Source organism: Anomaloglossus baeobatrachus, chromosome 4 (genome assembly GCF_048569485.1).
Source record: "Anomaloglossus baeobatrachus isolate aAnoBae1 chromosome 4, aAnoBae1.hap1, whole genome shotgun sequence".
Lineage (NCBI taxonomy): Eukaryota > Metazoa > Chordata > Amphibia > Anura > Aromobatidae > Anomaloglossus > Anomaloglossus baeobatrachus.
The window spans coordinates 78212699-78234725 of NC_134356.1; the positions used below are offsets into that span (position 1 = coordinate 78212699).

Here is a 22027-nt window from a genome sequence, read left to right on the forward strand (position 1 = left end):
AGGAAGGCAGGAAAATTGCCCCGGATAAGGTGGAAGCAGTAACCGCCTTAGGGAAAAAAGTCCGGAGTCGGATGAAGACCACCTTGTCTTGATGCAAAAGACCAAAAAAGGGGGTGACTCCGAGAGAGTGCAGCCAGAACTCTCTGGCGGGAAATTATAGCCACTAGAAAGACTACTTTCTGTGAAAGATACAACAAAGAAACCTCCCCAAAAGGCGCAAAGGGGGGTTTCCGGGAACCGGGAGGACCGGATTAAGGTCCCAGGTCTCCATAGGCCGCCGGAAGGCGGAATGATGTGAGATGCGCCCTTAAAGGAGCGCACCGGAGCCAGCCGGACGATACGCCGCTGGCACATACTGACAGAGCCGAGACCTGTCCCTTAATGAGGGATAGTCCTAGCTGTAGACCGGACTGTGGAAGGGACAGGAGGGTCGGCAAGGCCAAAAAAGGTCAAAGGACAAAGGACACTTTGGAGCTCGAGTCATAGTGGAGATGACTTCAGGAAGGATATCAGAAGTCGCCAAGATCCAGGACTCAAGAGCTACGCCGTCAATCTGAGAATCCAGAATTCTGACGGGAAAAAACGGACCTCTTGAGAAAAGGTCTGAACAGTCCGGAAGATGCCAAGGCAACCCAACGGACAGAAGGAGCAGGACAGAGAACCAAGCCTGCTTGGGTCAGTCTGGAAGAATGACCCGACGGCCCCCTTTACCGATCTTGCGCAGGACTCTGGACAAGAGGTAGAGGGTGAAATTCGTAAAGAGACAAAGCTGGGATCAAACATGAACCAGTGTGTCTACCGCAAAACCTGAGGATTGTGGACCACGGTAGGACAGCTGAAATAGCCTGCCTCGTAGTTTTCACATCTAGGATGTGGACTGCGGATACGGTGGACTAGGAGTCCCTTGTCCACTGAAGGATGTTGAGCCGCCATGATTGCCAGGCGGCTGAGTGTCCCGCCCTGGAAGCTGATGTAGGAAAACGCTGTCACGTTGTCCGACTGGACTCGAATGTGCCTAGCCGCCCACAGATGGTGAAGGCTTAGAGAGCAAGAAATACAGCTCTGATTTCCAGCACATTGATCCAGAGGGCTGATTCGGACAGAGTCCAAGCGCCCTGCGCTCCACGGTGGAGATATACTGCTCCCAAGGCGGATAGGCTAGCATCCTGGTGAGGATCACCCGGGACGGGCCAGAAAAGGAGCGCCCCTGAGACAGAGTGGCCGAAGCCACCACTGAAACGAGCCCCTGGTCAGTGGCGAAGCCACCACCCCGTGGGAGGAGTGAGTTCGCTTGTACAGCGGAAAACATCCAGTCTCAGAGGACGCAGGAAAAACTGGGCAAGGAACCGCTTCCATTGACGCCCAGAGAACCTCTGGTTCGAAGTCAGAGTGGACTTGGACAGAAAGACAAGCCACCCGAATAGGTCAGAGTGGCGAGAGTGAGCGAAGCACTCTGCTAAGAGTCAGCACTGGATGAAGCCCCGACAAGAAGGCCGTCCAGGGCAAAAGATCACTGACAAACCCTAGGGGGGCAGGACCCTAATCACAGCTGCCCCAATGAGAATACTCGAGGGGCCTTGGCTAACCCCAAGGGAAGAGCCACGAATTGGACCACTCCGATTGTCAAAACGTAGTCAACGCTGGTGTGAAACTGCGATTGACTCCTGCCGATAGGCATCTCTGATGCCGATGGCTGCTAGGGAATCTCCTTGGGGTCTTGATTGATCCGGTGAAAAAAACACACGGAACAAAACCAAGACTCAATGTGAAAACGCCACACCTGGCTATGCTTGAAAAGCTAAAGATCCAGGTCGGAAGGCACCGCCCTCTTCGGGGACTAGGAATAGATTTAAGCAAAAATCTCAGAACCGTTCCCAGTCGGGAACCGGTACAATTACTCCATTGGCCTGCCAGAAATGCCACGGCCTGTTAGAAGGCGGCGGCCTTGGAGCCGGGAGGAGTTGACAGAGAAAATCTGTTTGGCGGGTGGACAGAAGTCCATCCTGTAGCCAAGGGAGATATAATCTCGCCCCCACTGAACGGAGACGTGTTAGAACCCTACGTCGCCAAGTGGAGAGAGCCTGCCACCGACCAAGGAGGTTGTTGGCGTGGCTAAATAGCTCGGAGGAAGCTGACTCAGTGACAGCATCTCCTGCGGCCTTCCGAAGACGCAGCTTCGAGCCATTTGGTTCTATGAACCTAGGCTGAGCTAGAGGACGATCAGATGGAGGAACAGAAACCACCGAAACCTCAACTGATTCCTGTCCTGGACAGGTTCCCTGGTTTAGGTTTGTGGCAAGGAAGAACACTCCCCGCCAAGAGCTTCCTTAATTTCACCCAGTTGGTTCCGAGGAAACTGGTCCCACCAAGGGGGAGCCCAGCAGGGAACCCCCATAGAGGCATCTGCCTTCCAATTCCGAAGCCACAGGAGCCTGCGGATAGCGAGGAAGGTAGCCCAGATCACCGCCGTGCGGCGTCCAGCATGGCAGACCTGGTATAGGATGAAAAGACTGAAGTCTGGAAGTTCAGGCAACCGTTTTGGGCATAGAGTCCCTGTGAGAGAATGCATCTCCTCCAGAGAAGCAGAGAAGGTACAAAAAAACCGCACTGCTGTAAGCTGAGGAGAACGAAGCTCCTGCCGTCCCCATACCGACTTGGCCCAAAGGACAACCGGGCGGACCGCAGAACCTTAAGTGAGGAGCCATCAGCCACTGACACAACGGCCCGGGCTGAGCCACCTGAGGTGAATGAGCCCACTTCTTGACCACCATTGGTGGACAGGGGAAATCCAGTCCTCAGAATCACGCTTCATGGGAAGCGACTGTCAGAGCGGACCCTGGGCTAGTCACAGGGGCCTGAAAACTGGAGTGGTTAAGGAACACACGTTGTGTTCACCTAGATAAAGGTAACACCGGCGGATTGAGGTCCAGTACAAAATTAATGTACCGTAGGATCCATATAGAGGTGCCGTCAGCCACTGATACAACTATCCGGGCTGAAAGTCTAGACACCGGAGTGGCTACCCTTGGCGAATGAGTACACTCCTTGACCACCTCTGATGGGAGGGGGGAGACAGGCAGCAGAACTCCGCTGTGGGGTCTGCAGGATAGGCTGTGGGCTTGGACGCAGCGGGCTGAAAACTGGAGTGGTTAAAGAACAGAACAGAGCCTTTCTGCCAGCGGGGAATACTGCCCTGATCAGGCGGATGGAGGTCCAGTACAAGAATAATGGACGCAATCCAATCATTCGCATCTGCGTCACCTACGGACGGATCAATGTACATCAAGTAGCGTCCGAGCCCGTGGTAGAGACATCCTTGTCCAGCGAGTCAGCTCGTAATCGGAGCTGCGGGACGGGGAGGACAGGGGACCCTGCGTCTCCCTGTCAGGAGGACGGGGTCTGAGCCCAGAAGGAGAGTCCCTTGTGAGCTTTGCTGAGCGAAGCAGAAAACGCCCTGAGAAGGGGGCTGCATGCTCAGCAGATGCCGGGACAGCCGACCCCTGGAAATAGGATTCCCACGGGGGTCAGCCACCGAAACCGGAGCAGCTGGAGGGACCATTAATGAGCTCCCAAGCTGAGGGGCCACAGTGGTTATGAGCTCGGTATAGCCGTACGAGACTACCTGCAGTGGATAATAAAAAACAGCCTGCAGCCTCGCTCTGTGAGACATGCTGCAGAGGTGGGGGCTCTGTCTAGAATGGCTAGAATACCCAAGACAGGGGTTCAGCCTGGGGAGACTCCCGGCTGAGGCATCTTGACCACTATCCACCACATAAGAACCGTTACAGTGTGTCGGTTCAGGCAATATGAGGTTACATGCAGAACATGTAGTGTACAGCCTTGGAGCTTTGCTGCTAGAGTGAGACATGCTGCTGAGGAGGAGGTTCTATGATAAAGAATTAACTCCTTCAGAATGCCCTGAGAGTGAATAAAAGTGCACAACCAGAGGTTGTGACTTATCAGGCCGCTATTATGAGTGCCATCCGAATTCCAAGCCTGGACCCCCAGCCAGTATTCACTCCCTCTGCACTGCAGAGCAGCCAGCGCCGACCAGAGTACTAAGACGCTGAGAAAATGGCGCCAGAGTGAGGGGGGGGGCGGGGGTTAACCCAGGAGCGGGAATCGGAGGGCGAAGGAGATGTACAGGGGAGGGAATCATCTCCTCAAAAAGGAGTGTCCTCCCCTGTGCAGAGCGGCCGGCGGGCGGCTCTGCAGTGTCCCCCTGCATGACTGACATGCAGGGGAACGAAACAAAACTAGGCCGCGGCTGAAGCCGGGGCCTAGAGTTATGCATGCGGCCGAGAATCAGGCATCATCGGAGCGGTTCCCAGTAAAAACCGTGGAACCGGCCGGAACACAGTAAAAAAGCAGCAATATCAAGCAATCACTGTCCCCCCCAATAAAAGTGCCCCACATTGCAGAAGGACCCTCTGAATAACGTCTCTATACTTAGCTTTGAGACGCAGGGCCCAGTCCCTGGTGGGGTGGGGGTTCAGTGCTCCTTCCAGCAGGGTCCTGCACAAGGGCTGCGGATGGAGGCCGGTCTCCTGCAAGGCAGTGAGAACCGTGTTGGCTCCAACTTCAAGCCAGAGCCCCTAAGGGATGGTGAAGGAGCGCGGCATGAAGGGCTCCTGCCCTGAAGTCAACCTTAACAGCACCGCCGCCAGGGGGGTGAGAAGGGACATGCCGGGAGTCCAGTGGACCCGCTTTTCTTCCAAATCTTTAGAAAAAATGAAAAATCAAAAGAGAATGCATGTGTGTGTGTGATCCTCCTGACACAAAGCAAGAAACTGGCTAGATCTGGCTAGCAGGGGGTGTATATGCTAGGAGGGAGGAGCTACACGTTTTTGAGTGTAGTAACTTTGTGTGTCCTCCGGGGGCAGTAGCATACACCCCATGGTTTGGGTCTCCCATAGGAACGATAAAGAAATATAATAAACAAAGAAGAAAAAAAAAAAAATATGGTGGGAAGGGACTCCCCTTTCCTCCTCCAGCCCTGCACAACAATGATGGACAGAAAAACTTCTATAAGTGTACCACAGCTGCGGCTGCACTGAGTCCTGGGAGCTCTCCCCTCCCCCTGCCACAGGTGGAATGCTATGCAGGTGTCTGCAATCACAGCCCATGTGCATCCAGTCAGTGTGACCTTTGCTCCAATTTCCTGTCAGGGAGCCAGTGTGCAGATTCTGACGCCTGCTGGCAGAATTTGTATCAACTCAGACCCTGCCAGAGGGAGTGAGGAAGTTTTCATCTGCTCTGCTCTGGAAAACTCGGAATGATCTCACCTCAGCTCCTGTGGAGATGGCAGTCTGCTGCCTGCTGTGCCCCGTCACAGAACGTGTATCAACTCAGAGCCTGCCAGAGGGAGTGAGGAAGTTTTCATCTGCTCTGGAAAAATCGGAATTCTCACCTCAGCTCCTGTGGAGATGGCAGTCTGCTCACACTTGGTGCAGAACTTTTTCAACTGAGAGCCTGCAAGAGGGGCTGAGGAAGTTTTCATCTGCTCTGGGCTCTGGAAAATCAGTGCCATGAGACCTGTCGTCCAGTGAGTAACAGCCCCGGATCCAGCGTCGCTGGAGGGGGTACCGGGAGGCGATACTCCGCGTTCCCGCCTGTTGATGGTTTTGGGAAATCGGTCCCCGAAGGAACCGTTGCCCTCTAAAAACAAAAAATTCTTGCTTCAGTAGTCTGCAGAGATGTGCCTCCTATAGACACTAAGCTAAAACTGAAGTAGCCTGGCTGAGCCAGGGGGTGTATACTGCAGGGGAGGAGCTAACATCTTTGCATCTACTTAGTGTCCTCCTATGGATAAGCAGCATAACACCTATGGTCCTGTGTCCCCCAATGAGACGTCAGAGAAAAGTATTATAATTAGACAAAGAAGGGAATTTTGTTTACTTACCGTAAATTCCTTTTCTTCTAGCTCCTATTGGGAGACCCAGACAATTGGGTGTATAGCTTCTGCCTCCGGAGGCCACACAAAGTATTACACTTTAAAAAGTGTAACCCCTCCCCTCTGCCTATACACCCTCCCGTGGATCACGGGCTCTTCAGTTTTGGTGCAAAAGCAGGAAGGAGAAAACTTATAAATTGGTCTAGGGTAAATGCAATCCGAAGGATGTTAGGAGAACTGAAAACCATGAACCAAAAGAACAATTCAACATGAACAACATGTGTACACAAAAGAACAACCAGCCCGAAGGGAACAGGGGCGGGTGCTGGGTCTCCCAATAGGAGCTAGAAGAAAAGGAATTTACGGTAAGTAAACAAAATTCCCTTCTTCTTTGTCGCTCCATTGGGAGACCCAGACAATTGGGACGTCCAAGAGCAGTCCCTGGGTGGGTAAAAGAATACCTCAATAAACAAGAGCCGAAAAAAAACGGCCCCCTCTTACAGGTGGGCAACCGCCGCCTGAAGGACTCGCCTACCTAGACTGGCGTCTGCCGAAGCATAGGTATGCACTTGATAGTGTTTCGTGAAAGTGTTTCGTGAAAGTGTGCAGACTCGACCACGTAGCTGCCTGACACACCTGCTGAGCCGTAGCCCGATGCCGCAATGCCCAGGACGCACCCATGGCTCTGGTAGAATGGGCTTTCAGCCCCGAAGGAAGCGGAAGCCCAGAAGAACGGTAGGCTTCGAGAATCGGTTCCTTGATCCACCGAGCCAAGGTTGACTTGGAAGCCTGCGAACCCTTACGCTGGCCAGCGACAAGGACAAAGAGCGCATCTGAACGACGCAGGGGCGCCGTGCGAGACACGTAGAGCCGGAGTGCTCTCACCAGATCCAAAGAGTGCAAATCCTTTTCACATTGGTGAATTGGATTAGGGCAAAATGAAGGCAAGGAGATATCCTGATTGAGATGAAAAGGGGATACCACCTTAGGGAGAAATTCCGGGACCGGACGCAGAACCACCTTATCCTGGTGAAACACCAGGAAGGGGGCTTTGCATGACAGCGCTGAAAGCTCAGACACTCTCCGGAGAGATGTGACTGCCACTAGAAAGGCCACCTTCTGCGAAAGACGTGATAGAGAGACATCCCGCAGCGGCTCGAAAGGCGATTTCTGAAGAGCCGTTAGCACCCTGTTAAGATCCCAGGGTTCCAGCGGACGCTTGTAAGGTGGGACTATGTGGCAAACTCCCTGCAGGAACGTGTGGACCTGCGGAAGCCTGGCTAGGCGCTTTTGAAAAAATACAGAGAGCGCCGATACTTGGCCCTTGAGAGAGCCGAGTGACAAACCCTTGTCCATTCCGGATTGAAGGAATGAAAGAATTGTGGGTAAGGCAAACGGCCATGGAGGAAAACCGTTATCAGAGCACCAGGATAAGAAGATTTGCCAAGACCTGTAATAGATCTTGGCGGACGTTGGCTTCCTGGCCTGTCTCATGGTGGCAATGACATCCTGAGATAACCCTGAAGACGCTAGGAGCCAGGACTCAATGGCCACACAGTCAGGTTGAGGGCCACAGAATTCAGATGGAAAAACGGGCCTTGTGACAGCAAGTCTGGGCGGTCTGGAAGCGCCCACGGTTGACCCACCGTGAGATGCCACAGATCCGGGTACCACGACCGCCTCGGCCAGTCTGGAGCGATGAGAATGGTGCGACGGCAGTCGGACCTGATCTTGCGTAACACTCTGGGCAGCATCGCCAGAGGAGGAAACACATAAGGCAGTCGAAACTGCGACCAATCCTGAACTAACGCGTCCGCCGCCAGAGCTCTGTGATCCTGAGACCGTGCCATGAATGCCGGGACTTTGTTGTTGTGCCGTGACGCCATGAGATCGACGTCCGGCGTTCCCCAGCGGCGACAGATCTCTCGAAACACTTCTGGGTGCAGAGACCATTCCCCCGCATCCATGCCCTGACGACTGAGAAAATCTGCTTCCCAGTTTTCTACACCTGGGATGTGAACTGCGGAGATGGTGGAGGCTGTGACTTCCACCCACTGCAGAATCCGCCGGACTTCCTGGAAGGCTTGACGACTGCGAGTGCCGCCTTGGTGGTTGATGTATGCGACGGCAGTGGCGTTGTCCGACTGGATACGGATCTGCCTGCCCTCCAGCCACCGACGGAAAGCCAATAGGGCTAGATACACTGCCCTTATCTCCAGAATATTGATCTGAAGGGATGACTCTATCGGAGTCCAGGTTCCCTGAGCCCTGTGGTGGAGAAAAACCGCTCCCCACCCTGACAGGCTCGCGTCCGTGGTGACCACAGCCCAGGTTGGGGGTAGGAAGGATTTTCCCTGCGATAGAGAATTGGGAAGGAGCCACCACTGAAGTGACGTCTTGGTTGCAAGGGAAAGAGAGACGTTCCTGTCGAGGGAAGCCAACCTCCTGTCTCATTTGCGGAGAATGTCCCATTGGAGTGGCCGTAGATGGAATTGCGCGAACGGCACTGCCTCCATAGCTGCCACCATCTTCCCCAGGAAGTGCATGAGGCGCCTTAAGGGGTGTGACTGACTCCGAAGAAGTGATTGCACCCCTGCCTGCAGAGAAAGCTGTTTGTCCCGCGGTAGCTTGACTACCGCTGGCTGTGTATGAAACTCCATCCCGAGGTAAGTCAGTGATTGGGTCGGTGTCCACTTGGATTTCGGGAAGTTTATGATCCACCCGAACTGCTGGAGAGTCGCCAGAGCGACGGTAAGGCTTTGTTGACACGCCACCCGAGAAGGGGCCCTGACTAGGAGATCGTCTAAGTAGGGGATCACCGAGTGGCCCTGAGAGTGCAGGACCGCCACGACGGGTGCCATGACTTTGGTGAAAACCCGTGGGGCTGTCGCCAGGCCGAATGGCAATGCCACGAACTGAAGGTGTTCGTCCCCGATGGCGAAACGCAAGAAACGTTGATGTTCGGGTGCGATCGGTACATGGAGATAAGCATCCTTGATGTCGATCGATGCTAGGAAGTCTCCTTGTGATATCGAGGCGATGACCGAGCGGAGAGATTCCATCCGAAACCGTCTGGTTCTCACATGTCTGTTGAGTAGCTTGAGGTCCAGAACGGGACGGAATGATCCGTCCTTTTTTGGCACCACGAACAAGTTGGAGTAAAAGCCGCGACCACGTTCCTGAAGGGGAAAGGGGATCACAACTCCTTCTGTCTTCAGAGCATCCACTGCCTGAAAAAGTGCGTCGGCCTGAGCGGGGGGCGGAGAGGTTCTGAAGAAACGAGCCGCAGGACGAGAGCTGAACTCTATCCTGTAACCGTGAGACAGAATGTCTCTCACCCATCGGTCTTGAACATGTGGCCACCAGGCGTCGCCAAAGCGGGAGAGCCTGCCACCGACCGAGGATGTGGCTAGGGGAGGCCGAGAGTCATGAGGAGGCCGTCTTGGAGGCAGTGCCTCCTGCGGCCTTTTGTGGGCGAGACTTGGATCGCCACGCATAGGAGTTCCTCTGGCCTTTCTCCGGCCTGTTGGACGAAGAGGATTGGGACTTGGCGGAGGGACGAAAGGACCGAAACCTCGATTGTATTTTTCGTTGCTGAGGTCTCTTAGGTTTGGACTGGGGTAAAGAGGAGTCCTTTCCCTTGGATTCCTTAATAACCTCATCCAATCGTTCGCCAAACAAACGGTCGCCAGCAAACGGCAAACCGGTTAAGAACCTCTTGGAGGCCGAGTCTGCCTTCCATTCGCGCAGCCACATGGCCCTGCGGACTGCTACAGAGTTAGCGGATGCTACAGCTGTACGGCTAGCAGAGTCCAGGACTGCGTTCATGGCGTAGGATGAAAAGGCTGACGCCTGAGAGGTCAAAGACGCAACTTGCGGAGCAGAATTACGTGTGACAGCATTAATCTCAGCCAGACAAGCCGAGATAGCTTGGAGTGCCCACACGGCTGCAAAGGCCGGGGCAAAAGACGCGCCCGTGGCCTCATAGATGGACTTCACCAGGAGCTCTATCTGCCTGTCAGTGGCATCCTTTAGCGATGAGCCATCTGCAACCGATACCACGGATCTAGCCGCCAATCTTGAGACTGGAGGATCCACCTTGGGACAGTGAGCCCAACCCTTAACGACTTCAGATGGGAAGGGGTAACGCGTGTCAGTGAGGCGCTTAGTAAAGCGCTTGTCCGGGACCGCTCTGGGCTTCTGGACAGCGTCTCTGAAGTTAGAGTGATCGAAAAACGCACTGCGTGTACGTTTGGGGAACAGAAACTGGTGTTTCTCCTGCTGAGACGCCGACTCCTCTACAGTAGGAGGCGGGGGAGAGAGATCCAACACCTGGTTGATGGACGAGATAAGATCATTCACTAAGGCGTCCCCTTCAGGTGTATCAAGGTTAAGGGCGACGTCAGGGTCAGAGCCCTGAGCTGCGACGTCCGCCTCGTCCTCCAGAGAGTCCTCAAGCTGGGAACCCGAGCAGCGTGAAGAAGTCGGGGAAGATTCCCAGCGAGCCCGCTTAGCCGGTCTAGGACTGTGGTCCGGGCAGGAGTCCTCCACCTGAGACCTAGGGACCAACCTGGGAGCGCGCTGCGGCGCGGACCGAGAGGGGCCTGGAGGCGACGAGCCAACAGGGGCCGGGGCCTGTGAAAGGACCGGTCTGGACTGCAAAGCTTCTAGCAGCTTGGCAGACCATTTGTCCATAGACTGAGCCATGGATTGTGAAAGTGACTCAGAGAGTTTCTCAGCAAAAGAGGCGAACTCTGTCCCTGCTGCCTGGACAGGGGGAGCAGGGGGGTCTACATGAGCCGAGGGGCCCACTAGTGACCGAGGCTCCGGCTGAGCAAGCGAAACAGGGGTCGAGCATTGCTCACAGTGAGGGTAGGTGGAACCCGCAGGTAACATAGCCCCACAAGAGGTACAGGCCGCAAAAAAAACCCTGTGCCTTAACAGCTTTGCTCTTTGTGGACGACATGCTGTTGTCTCCTAGGAGAGTGATCACTGAGGGTATATGGGAAACAAGGGGTATACAGCCAGCCCGACCGAACAGAGATATATATATATATATATATATATATATATATATATATATATATATATATATATATATATATATATATATATATATATATATATATATATATATATATATATATATATATATATATATATATATATATATATATATATATATATATACATACACACGTATCTATTCCGGCACCCTAGGGGGACCAACACCGGGTGACCGGTGTGGCTTACCGACCGCTAACAAGCGGAGTGTGTCCTCCAGATTCCCTGCCTTAGGTCCCCCGGAGCTGCAGAGCTGTTCACTGAGAATCCTCCACCGGCAGAATGCCAAAAAATGGCTGCCGGAGCTCTCAGGGGAGGAGTGGAGCCGTGGGCGGCGCCAGGAAAGTGCGGGAATCTGGGGTCCCCACAGTGATCAGTGAGGGGGGAGGAAAACATGCAGGATGCTCCAGCCCTCACATCCGACGTCAGGTCGGTAATCCCGCCCTTACCCCTGACTGGCAGGCCCGGGGGCGGGATTTTTACGACTAGGCCGCGATGAAGCCGGGGACTAAATTTGAGACCGCGCCCGACAAGCAGGCACGGTCGGCGCGGAAGTCCACCGGCCTTCTCAATTCAGCAGCTGCCGCGGTTTCCGGGAAGAAGGTGCGCTCCTGCACAGTCCCCAATGGGGACACAGAGTACCTTTGAGTTGCAGGGCCCGGTCCCTGAGGTTGAATAGGCTCCGGTCCGGCAGGTTCCCACAGGGGCTGCGGAGGGAGCACGGTCCCAGTAAATGGATGACCGCTTAGGATCCCACTTCTCCCAGAGCCGCTAAGGGATGGTGAAGGAGACGGCATGTGGCTCCAGCCTTTGCACCCGCAATGGGTACTTCAACCTTAACAACACCGCCGACGTAGTGGGGTGAGAAGGGAACATGCCGGGGGCCCCGCGGGGGCCCTCTTTTCTTCCAACCGACATAACTAATATGAGAATGCATGAGTGGATGTGTGCCTCCTTCCACACAAAGCATAAAACTGAGGAGCCTGTGATCCACGGGAGGGTGTATAGGCAGAGGGGAGGGGTTACACTTTTTAAAGTGTAATACTTTGTGTGGCCTCCGGAGGCAGAAGCTATACACCCAATTGTCTGGGTCTCCCAATGGAGCGACAAAGAAGAAAAACTTTTCACAGCAAATTGGACCATTCTTAATTATTGCAAACTCTTGTGTCAGAAACAGTTGATTAAGCTGTGTACAATGAAGAACTTGATGAAGGTTATATGTAATTAGCCAAACTACTTTCTAATTTATAACGTCTTCTTAGGTTTGGTTCACATCAACCACCTTCTGCACTGGGAAAGCTCCCTGAACTGACTGACTGAGAAAAGTATTTTTTGTTTCCGCTAGGAACATAAGTGCAAAAGACCGCACTACAGACTCGCTTTCCTATACCGCGGATCACCATAATAACACAAAAACATATACTGATCAGTAAATTATTATGGATGAGGTATGCCACTGTACACAGGGGTATAGATTGTAGCCTCCCATCCGAGGTACATAAGGAAGACCCAAAAGATTGAAACTAGTCCAACGGAGAAAGAACTAGGTCATAAAATGTTATCTGGAGAAAAACAAAAAAACAAAACCTCCCATCCCACAAGGAACATTACAAGTAAACTCAAGTAAACCCATTATTACCATCTTGGTAAAATCCTAATTTGTTTATAAACCAGGACATCAAGTTGTGCAGTGTATAAATACCTTTGTCCTTTTTCTTCAGCTTCTTGTTACGGGTTCCTTGCCTCAGGTAGGACAAGATCTGGGTCAGCTTGCTGATGACAATATCATTTGTTGTGAGAGTTGTTTGTGCCTGAAAAGTAGAAGTTGGTGTAAAACGGAAGTCGAAAGGATGACGAATAAAAGTGTATCCATCAGACAAGGGGTACTTTGCACGTTGCGACATCGCTACTGCGATATCGTCGGGGTCAAATCGAAAGTGACGCACATCCGGCGCCGGTAACGATGTCACAACGTGTAAAGCCTAGATGCACCAATAAACGATCGCAAAAGCGTCGTAAATCTGTCGTAAATCTGTGTAGTGTCGGTCATTTTCATAATTTCGCTGCAGCGACAGGTACGATGTTGTTCCTTGTTCCTGCGGCAGCACACATCGCTGTGTATGAAGCCGCAGGAGCGAAGAACATCTTACCTGCCTCCACCGGCTATGTGGAAGGAAGGAGATGGGCGGGATGTTTACGTCCCACTCATCTCCACCCCTCCGCTTCTATTGGCCACCTGCCGTGTGACGTCGCACGACCCGCCCCCTTAGGAAGGAGGCGGGTCGCCGGCCAGAGCGACGTCGCACGGCAGGTAAGTGTATGTGAAGCTGCTGTAGCAATAATTTTCGCTACGGCAGCTACCACAAGATATCGCATGTGCGACGGGGGCGGGTACTATCGCGCTCGGCATCGCTATCATCGGCTAGCGATGTCGCAACGTGCAAAGTACCCCTAAGTTACATGTAAGGCTATGTGCCCACGGGAGAACGTACCTGCAGATTTTGCTGTGGAAAACCAGCGGATTTTCTAGATTTTCCAGATAAATCCACAGGTTTACGTAAGTACAGACACTCCCCATGTTATCCTATGGAATTTGGGAAGTGCTGTATCAATGCTGCAGTATTTGCAACTGCGGAATATGCTGCGAATTTCCCGCAGCTGCACGTAACTGCATGTCAATTATTCATGCGGAATTATCTGCGGAATTCCCGCTCTTCCACTATGGAGATACAGGGCGGGAAATCCACAGGAATTCCGCACTCTTTCCACAGGTTTACCACAAGAATTCCGCGGAAATACCACATTAATGGCTAGCTGCGGATTCCGGGGAGTTGCCGTGTGAACCTGCGGAAATACCTGCAGAAAAGTCCGCAGGCACGCTCTCCCGTGGGCACATGGCCTTAATCTGATGCCCTGATTTCAAGCAGAACCTATCATTTCCATTTTTTTTTTAATTGAAAGGTACTTCCTATACAACAGTCGATTAATGGGGGTGTTGATCCTTAATCCTGAGACCTCCAACAATCACTACAAATTCAGCTTTGTCAAGTGCAGCTCAAAAGGCAGAAGTTGCACATGTTCTACTCATTTAGAGAACCTTCCCTTAAGGAACAAGCTACAGGGGGGTCATGAGATTATATATATATATCATTTACCTCCATGGTTGGACAGTCGGCTTTGCTTCGGATAAGTGTGGTGGGAATGTCAGTGTCTGCATACTCATCATCTAGATCTACCACATAGGCCATCCGTCCGGGCAGGAACAGCTCGTTGCGCTCATATGCTTTGCCTTTAAAAAGCATACGGTACACATTCCGTCCTATTGAAAATAATAAGACACATCTTAGATAGATATTCCGATATTTCTTTCATTATAAGTTCAATTCAAGATCAAGCACAATTTGTGAAGTGCAGACTTACCAAGTCGAGTCTTAAATTCAATCTTATTTTCTGGATCTTCATCTTTTCTGTTAAAGATTATTAACAATAAGTTAATTTTTAATAACGGCACATTGAAGAAAATCAGCTGCTTGTATGCACAGTCATATTAAAAGTAAGTAACCATACATGTTTTGGTATTTCTTCCCCTGTTCAGATCCCCCCGCCCCCACAAGTGATCCCAAGTAACACATTCATAGAAATCATCCGAGGTTACCCATATAGCCAAAAACAGATAATAGTATCGCCATCAATACTGCTACTATTCACAAAGTTTGTACTGAAGCACAAGAGAAAAGTTGAACAAAACCTAAGGAAAAAAATAAAATAACACACGATACTCACTTTGTTTCTTTCTGGGGCTTTTCGATAAGATCTTCTTCTTCCTTTTCTTTGCTGGCAATTTCAGCCCGGACCTATCAATGTAGAAAAGGAATCAGCAGTTATATTAACGAACTCATAGATCAGGAAATATAGAAATCAGCTGCTAAAGATTCATGTAACACAAGAAAGATGTTTTCTAACTGTGAGGAGATAGGGATATATTCTGATCTATTAAGCCATATTCCTATAGCCGCCATCTTGTCAGGGTACGACCATATCTCTTGTGTGTGACTGGGCCTAAAGGCCTAAGGAAGCTTCAATCAGTATGCTAATTAACTTGAGGAAATTGTCTGTTAGCTAGGGGTGTGACAAAAGGCAAACTCCTATGAAATGGAAATTAGATGAGCTGTTTAGGCCTAGGAACAGTAGGTGGAAGGAAGACCCCCCCCCCCCCCGTGACGCTGCAGAAGAAGTGACCACCTAATTAGAGGCATCCTGTACACCTTAGACAGAGGGGCATCAGGAGAAGGGAATTTTGTTTACTTACCGTAAATTCCTTTTCTTCTAGCTCCTATTGGGAGACCCAGACAATTGGGTGTATAGCTACTGCCTCCGGAGGCCACACAAAGTATTACACTTTAAAAAGTGTAACCCCTCCCCTCTGCCTATACACCCTCCCGTGCATCACGGGCCCATCAGTTTTGGTGCCAAAGCAGGAAGGAGGAACTTATAAATTGGTCTAAGGTAAAATCAATCCGAAGGATGTTCGGAGAACTGAAACCATGAACCAAAAGAACAATTCAACATGAACAACATGTGTACACAAAAGAACAACAGCCCGAAGGGAACAGGGGCGGGTGCTGGGTCTCCCAATAGGAGCTAGAAGAAAAGGAATTTACGGTAAGTAAACAAAATTCCCTTCTTCTTTGTCGCTCCATTGGGAGACCCAGACAATTGGGACGTCCAAAAGCAGTCCCTGGGTGGGTAAAAGAATACCTCGATAAAAAGAGCCGAAACAACGGCCCCCTTTTACAGGTGGGCAACCGCCGCCTGAAGGACTCGCCTACCTAGGCTGGCATCTGCCGAAGCATAGGCATGCACCTGATAGTGTTTTGTGAAAGTGTGCAGACTCGACCAGGTAGCCGCCTGACACACCTGCTGAGCCGTAGCCTGGTGTCGCAATGCCCAGGACGCACCCACGGCTCTGGTAGAATGGGCTTTCAGCCCTGAAGGAATCGGAAGCCTAGAAGAACGGTAGGCTTCAAAAATCGGTTCCTTGATCCACCGAGCCAAGGTTGACTTCGAAGCCTGCGACCCCTTACGCTGGCCAGCGACAAGGACAAAGAGCGCATCAGAGCGGCGCAGTGGCGCCGTGCGAGACACGAAGATCCGGAGTGCTCTCACTAGATCTAACAAATGCAAATCCTTTTCACATTGGTGAATTGGATGAGGGCAAAATGAAGGTAAGGAGATATCCTGATTGAGATGAAAAGGGGACACCACCTTAGGGAGAAAGTCCGGGACCGGACGTAGAACCACCTTATCCTGGTGAAATACCAGGAAGGGGGCTTTGCATGACAGTGCTGCCAGCTCTGACACTCTACGGAGTGAAGTAACCGCCACTAGAAATGCCACCTTCTGCGAAAGACATGATAGAGAGACATCCCGCAGCGGCTCAAAAGGTGGTTTTTGAAGAGCCCGTAGAACCATGTTGAGATCCCAGGGTTCCAGCGGACGCTTGTAAGGTGGGACTATGTGGCAAACTCCCTGCAGGAACGTGCGGACCTGCGGAAGCCTGGCTAGACGCTTTTGAAAAAACACGGAAAGCGCCGAGACTTGACCCTTGAGAGAGCCGAGAGACAAACCCTTGTCCAATCCAGATTGAAGGAAGGAAAGAAACCTGGGTAAGGCAAACGGCCAGGGGATAAACCCCCTCTCAGAGCACCAGGCTAAGAAGATCCTCCAAGTTCTGTGATAGATCTTGGCTGACGTTGGTTTCCTGGCCTGTCTCATAGTGGCAATGACATCTTGAGACAACCCTGAGGACGCTAAGAGCCAGGACTCAATGGCCACACAGTCAGGTTGAGGGCCGCAGAATTCAGATGGAAAAATGGCCCTTGAGATAGCAAGTCTGGTCGGTCTGGGAGCGCCCACGGTTGCCCTACCGTGAGATGCCACAGATCCGGGTACCACGACCGCCTCGGCCAATCTGGAGCGACGAGGATGGCGCGGCGGCAGTCGGACCTGATCTTGCGCAACACTCTGGGCAGCATTGCCAGAGGAGGGAATACATAAGGCAGTTGAAACTGCGACCAATCCTGAACTAAGGCGTCCGCCGCCAGAGCTCTGTGGTCCTGAGACCGTGCCATGAATGCCGGGACCTTGTTGTTGTGCCGAGACGCCATGAGATCGACGTTCCCCAGCAGCAACAGATCTCTTGAAACACGTCCGGGTGGAGAGACCATTCCCCCGCGTCCATGCCCTGGCAACTGAGGAAGTCTGCTTCCCAGTTTTCTACGCCCGGAATGTGAACCGCGGAGATGGTGGAGGCTGTGGCCTCCGCCCACAGCAGAATCCGCCGGACTTCTTGGAAGGCTTGATGACTGCGAGTGCCGCCCTGGTGGTTGATGTACGCAACCGCCGTGGCGTTGTCCGACTGTATGCGGATCTGCCTGCCCTCGAGCCACCGATGGAACGCCTTGAGGGCTAGATACACTGCCCTTATCTCCAGAACATTGATCTGAAGGGAGGACTCTGTCGGAGTCCAGGTTCCCTGAGCCTTGTGGTGTAGAAAAACCGCTCCCCATCCTGACAGGCTCGCGTCCGTCGTGACCACAGCCCAGGATGGGGGCAGAAAGGATTTTCCCTTCGACAGAGAAGTGGGGAGAAGCCACCACTGAAGAGAGGTCTTGGCTTCCAGAGACAGAGAGACGTTCCTGTCTAAGGACGTCGGCCTCTTGTCCCATTTGCGGAGAATGTCCCATTGGAGTGGACGCAGATGAAATTGCGCAAATGGAACTGCCTCCATTGCTGCCACCATCTTCCCCAGGAAGTGCATGAGGCGCCTCAAGGGGTGCGACTGGACCCGAAGAAGGGATTGCACCCCTGTCTGCAGCGACCGCTGTTTGTCCAGCGGCAGCTTGACCATCGCTGAGAGAGTATGAAACTCCATCCCGAGGTACGTCAGTGACTGGGTCGGAGACAATTTTGACTTTGGAAAATTGATGATCCACCCGAACCTCTGGAGAGTCTCCAGAGCAACGGTCAGACTGTGTTGACAAGCCACCCGTGAGGGCGCCTTGACTAGGAGATCGTCTAGGTAAGGGATCACCGAGTGGCCCTGAGAGTGTAGGATCGCTACGACGGATGCCATGACCTTGGTGAAGACCCGAGGGGCTGTCGCCAGGCCGAAAGGCAGTGCCACAAACTGAAGGTGTTCGTCCCCAATGGCGAAACGCAGGAAGCGTTGATGCTCTTGCGCGATCGGCACATGGAGATAGGCATCTTTGATGTCGATTGATGCTAGGAAGTCTCCTTGGGACATCGAAGCGATGACAGATCGGAGGGATTCCATGCGAAACCACCTGGTTTTCACATGTCTGTTGAGCAATTTGAGGTCCAAAACGGGACGGAATGAGCCGTCCTTTTTTGGCACCACGAACAGATTGGAGTAAAAACCGCGACCCCGTTCCTGAAGGGGAATGGGGATCACCACTGCTTCTGTTTTCAGAGTGTCCACCGCCTGAAAAAGCGCAACGGTCCGCTCGGGGGGCGGAGATGTTCTGAAAAAACGAGTCGGAGGACGAGAGCTGAACTCTATCCTGTAACCGTGAGACAGAATGTCTCTCACCCATCGGTCTTGGACATGTGGCCACCAGGCTTCGCAAAAGCGGGAGAGCCTGCCACCGACCGAGGATGCGGTTTGGGGCGGCCGAAAGTCATGAGGAGGCCGCCTTGGAGACGGTGCCTCCGGCGGTCTTTGGAGGACGTGACTTAGACCGCCATGCAGAAGAGTTCCTCTGACTCTTCTGTGGCCTGTTGGACGAGGAGGATTGGGATCTGGCTGAGGGCCGAAAGGACCGAAACCTCGCTTGAACTTTCCGTTGCTGAGGTCTATTTGGTTTGGGTTGGGGTAAGGACGAGTCCTTTCCCTTGGATTGCTTAATAATTTCATCCAATCGCTCGCCAAACAGTCGGTCGCCAGAAAAAGGCAAACCGGTCAAAACTTTTTGGAAGCAGAGTCTGCCTTCCATTCACGTAGCCACATGGCCCTGCGGACTGCCACAGAATTGGCGGATGCTACCCCTGTACGGCTAGCCGAGTCCAGGACAGCATTCATGGCGTAGGATGCAAATACTGACGCCTGAGAAGTCAAAGATGTTACTTTTTGGCGCAGCGGTACGGGACACCGCATTAATCTCAGACAGACAAGCTGAGATAGCCTGGAGTGCCCACACTGCTGCAAAGGCTGGGGCAAAAGACGCGCCTATGGCTTCATAGATGGATTTCATTAGGAGCTCTATCTGCCTGTCCGTGGCATCCTTGAGCGATGCACCGTCAGCCACTGCTACTACGGATCTAGCCGCCAGTCTAGAGACTGGAGGATCCACCTTGGGACACTGAGCCCAACCCTTAACCACGTCAGCGGGGAAGGGGTAACGTGTGTCATTAAGGCGTTTAGTAAAGCGCTTGTCCGGGAAAGCCCTGTGCTTCTGGACAGCATCTCTAAAGTTAGAGTGATCGAAGAAAGCACTCCGTGTACGTTTAGGAAACCTAAACTGGTGTTTCTCCTGTTGTGAAGCCGAATCCTCTGTAGGCGGAGTTGGGGGAGAAAGATCTAGCACCTGGTTGATGGACGCTATAAGGTCATTTACTATGGCGTCCCCTTCAGGTGTATCAAGATTGAGAGCAACGTCAGGGTCAGAGTCCTGAGCTGCGACCTCCGCCTCCTCCTCTAGAGAATCCTCAAGCTGAGACCCCGAACAGCGTGATGAAGACGGGGAAGATTCTAAGCGAGCCCGCTTAGCTGGTCTGGGACTGCGGTCCGTGCCGGAGTCCTGCACGTAATAACTAGGGGCCACACCAGGAGCACGCTTAGTCGCAGACCGAGAGGGGCCTGGGGGTGATCCCGCAGTGCCCGGGGCCTGTGTAAGGGCCGGTCTGGACTGCAAAACTTCTAGAAACTTAGCAGACCATTTATCCATAGACTGAGTCATGGAATGTGAAAGCGACTCAGAGAGTTTGTCAGCTAAAACAGCAAACTCTGTCCCTGCCACCTGGACAGGGGGGGCCGGCGGTTCTACCTGGGCCGAGGGACCCCCTAGTGCCTCAGGCTCCGGCTGAGCGAGTGCCATAGGGGCCGAGCATTGCTCACAGTGAGGGTAGGTGGAACCTGCAGGTAGCATAGCCGCACAAGAGGTACAGGTAGCAAAATAACCCTGTGCCTTGGCCCCCTTGCTCCTTGTGAACGACATGCTGTTGTCTCCCAGGAGCGTGATCACTGAGGGTATATAGCCACAAGTTAACAGTACAGCTGAACCGGAAAAAGTATACAAATATAATGTATCTATATACAGTTCAGCACCCTAGGGGGACCAGCACCGGTAACCGGTGTGGCTTACCAACCGCTCCAGCGGTGTGTGGCCACCAGATTCCCTGCCTCGGGTCTCCCAGAGCTGCAGCCAGAAGTCCTCCACCGGCAGGATGTGTTAAAACATGGCTGTCGGCGTTCACAGGGGAGGAGGGAGCCGGGGGCGTAACTTACAAAAGTGCGGGAATCTGGTGCCCCATAGGGATTAGTGAGGGGGGGAGGAGGACAGCTATGTGTGCTCCAGCCCTCACTGTCGGCGTCAGACCGACCGTCCCGCCCTTGCCCCTGACTGGCAGGCCCGGGGGCGGGAGTTCAACGTACTAGGCCGCAAAAGCCGGGGACTAAAGTAAAAACCGCGGCCGGCAAGCAGCACGGTCGGCGCGGTAGTCTCGGACAAAAATCAACACTGCAGGCGCTGCAGCGTCTGAGGCCCAGGTGCTCCATGCACCGTCCCAAAGGGGACACAGAGTACCTGTAGTTGCAGGGCCTTGTCCCTGACGATACTCAGTCTCCTGTCCGGCAGATACCACCAGGGGCTGCGGAGGGAGCCCGGTCCCAGTGCCTGGATGACCGGTTAGGATCCCACTTCACACAGAGCCCCTAAGGGATGGGGAAGGAAAACGGCATGTGGCTCCTGCCTTTGTACCCGCAATGGGTACCTCAACCTTAACAGCACCGCCGACTCAGTGGGGTGAGAAGGGAGCATGCCGGGGGCCCTGTTAGGGGCCCTCTTTTCTTCCATCCGAAATAATCAGCAGCTGCTGCTGACTAAAATGTGGAGCATTGTGTGAATGTCAGCCTCCTTCAACACAAAGCATAAAACTGATGGGCCCGTGATGCACGGGAGGGTGTATAGGCAGAGGGGAGGGGTTACACTTTTTAAAGTGTAATACTTTGTGTGGCCTCCGGAGGCAGTAGCTATACACCCAATTGTCTGGGTCTCCCAATGGAGCGACAAAGAAATAACTGTTTAATATCTCATGAGCCGTGCTTCCTATAAACATGGCAAGCAGAAATATCGACATTTCCAGGCAAAGTTATGGCCAATAATCACTTTGGGATATTGTTTCAGACCCAGGACAGGGGTGGGGCAGTGCTCCACTGTGAGGTCACTAGGTAGGAGGGGACATGGATTTTAGCCAGTTTGATAAAGACAGTGGGGACACATTTTGGCTTGTCTTTGCTCGGGGGCCATGCGTACTGTACACATGTGAGGAAGTCCATGAAACCCTGGTCGAACGGCGCCCCCCTGTGGCCAGCCGCATAAGGTAACTGCTTGATTTGACTCTGTTGTAACTCCATCCTGTCTGTAAATGTACTCTGACACACATTATATATACACACACACATTCTGCAAATTCCATATTGTATATATTGTAGTTTCTAGTGTGCCATTTAGGGCGATTAAAATATATAATTTAATCTTGGGCTGTTCTGTTATCTCGATCCTGAATCCCACGTCTGTTTGCTCGGCGTAATAGTTATCGTAATCAATTGGTGGCAGCGAGTTTATGCCAAGAATAATTGTGGGGCAACCAGTGAGATCTGGGGGAGGTTTAGATATATTCCGTCTGCAGAGGTCGGGGGAATATATACCTTACTCTCACCGGGAACCTTTCAATCATCGGCATAGTAGAATAGCGGCCTCCTTGCTTATTGTCGGGCAATTCCATAATTGGCTTGACTTTAAGAGGGGCGCTAGAAAGCGCGTCACGTGC

The 22027-nt window shown here is 52.6% G+C and overlaps 1 protein-coding gene across 1 annotated transcript in view; it reads right to left on the reverse strand.

Annotated features, from left to right (window-relative positions):
• Positions 1 to 22027, reverse strand: part of IK (IK cytokine) — a 142617-nt gene that overhangs the window by 79330 nt on the left and 41260 nt on the right. The window contains exons 7-10 of the mRNA XM_075344433.1: positions 14741 to 14811; positions 14378 to 14424; positions 14113 to 14276; positions 12660 to 12768 (exon numbers count right to left, since the gene is read on the reverse strand). Coding sequence (XP_075200548.1) covers positions 12660 to 12768; positions 14113 to 14276; positions 14378 to 14424; positions 14741 to 14811 — 391 coding nt within the window. The remainder of the gene's footprint in view (positions 1 to 12659; positions 12769 to 14112; positions 14277 to 14377; positions 14425 to 14740; positions 14812 to 22027) is intronic.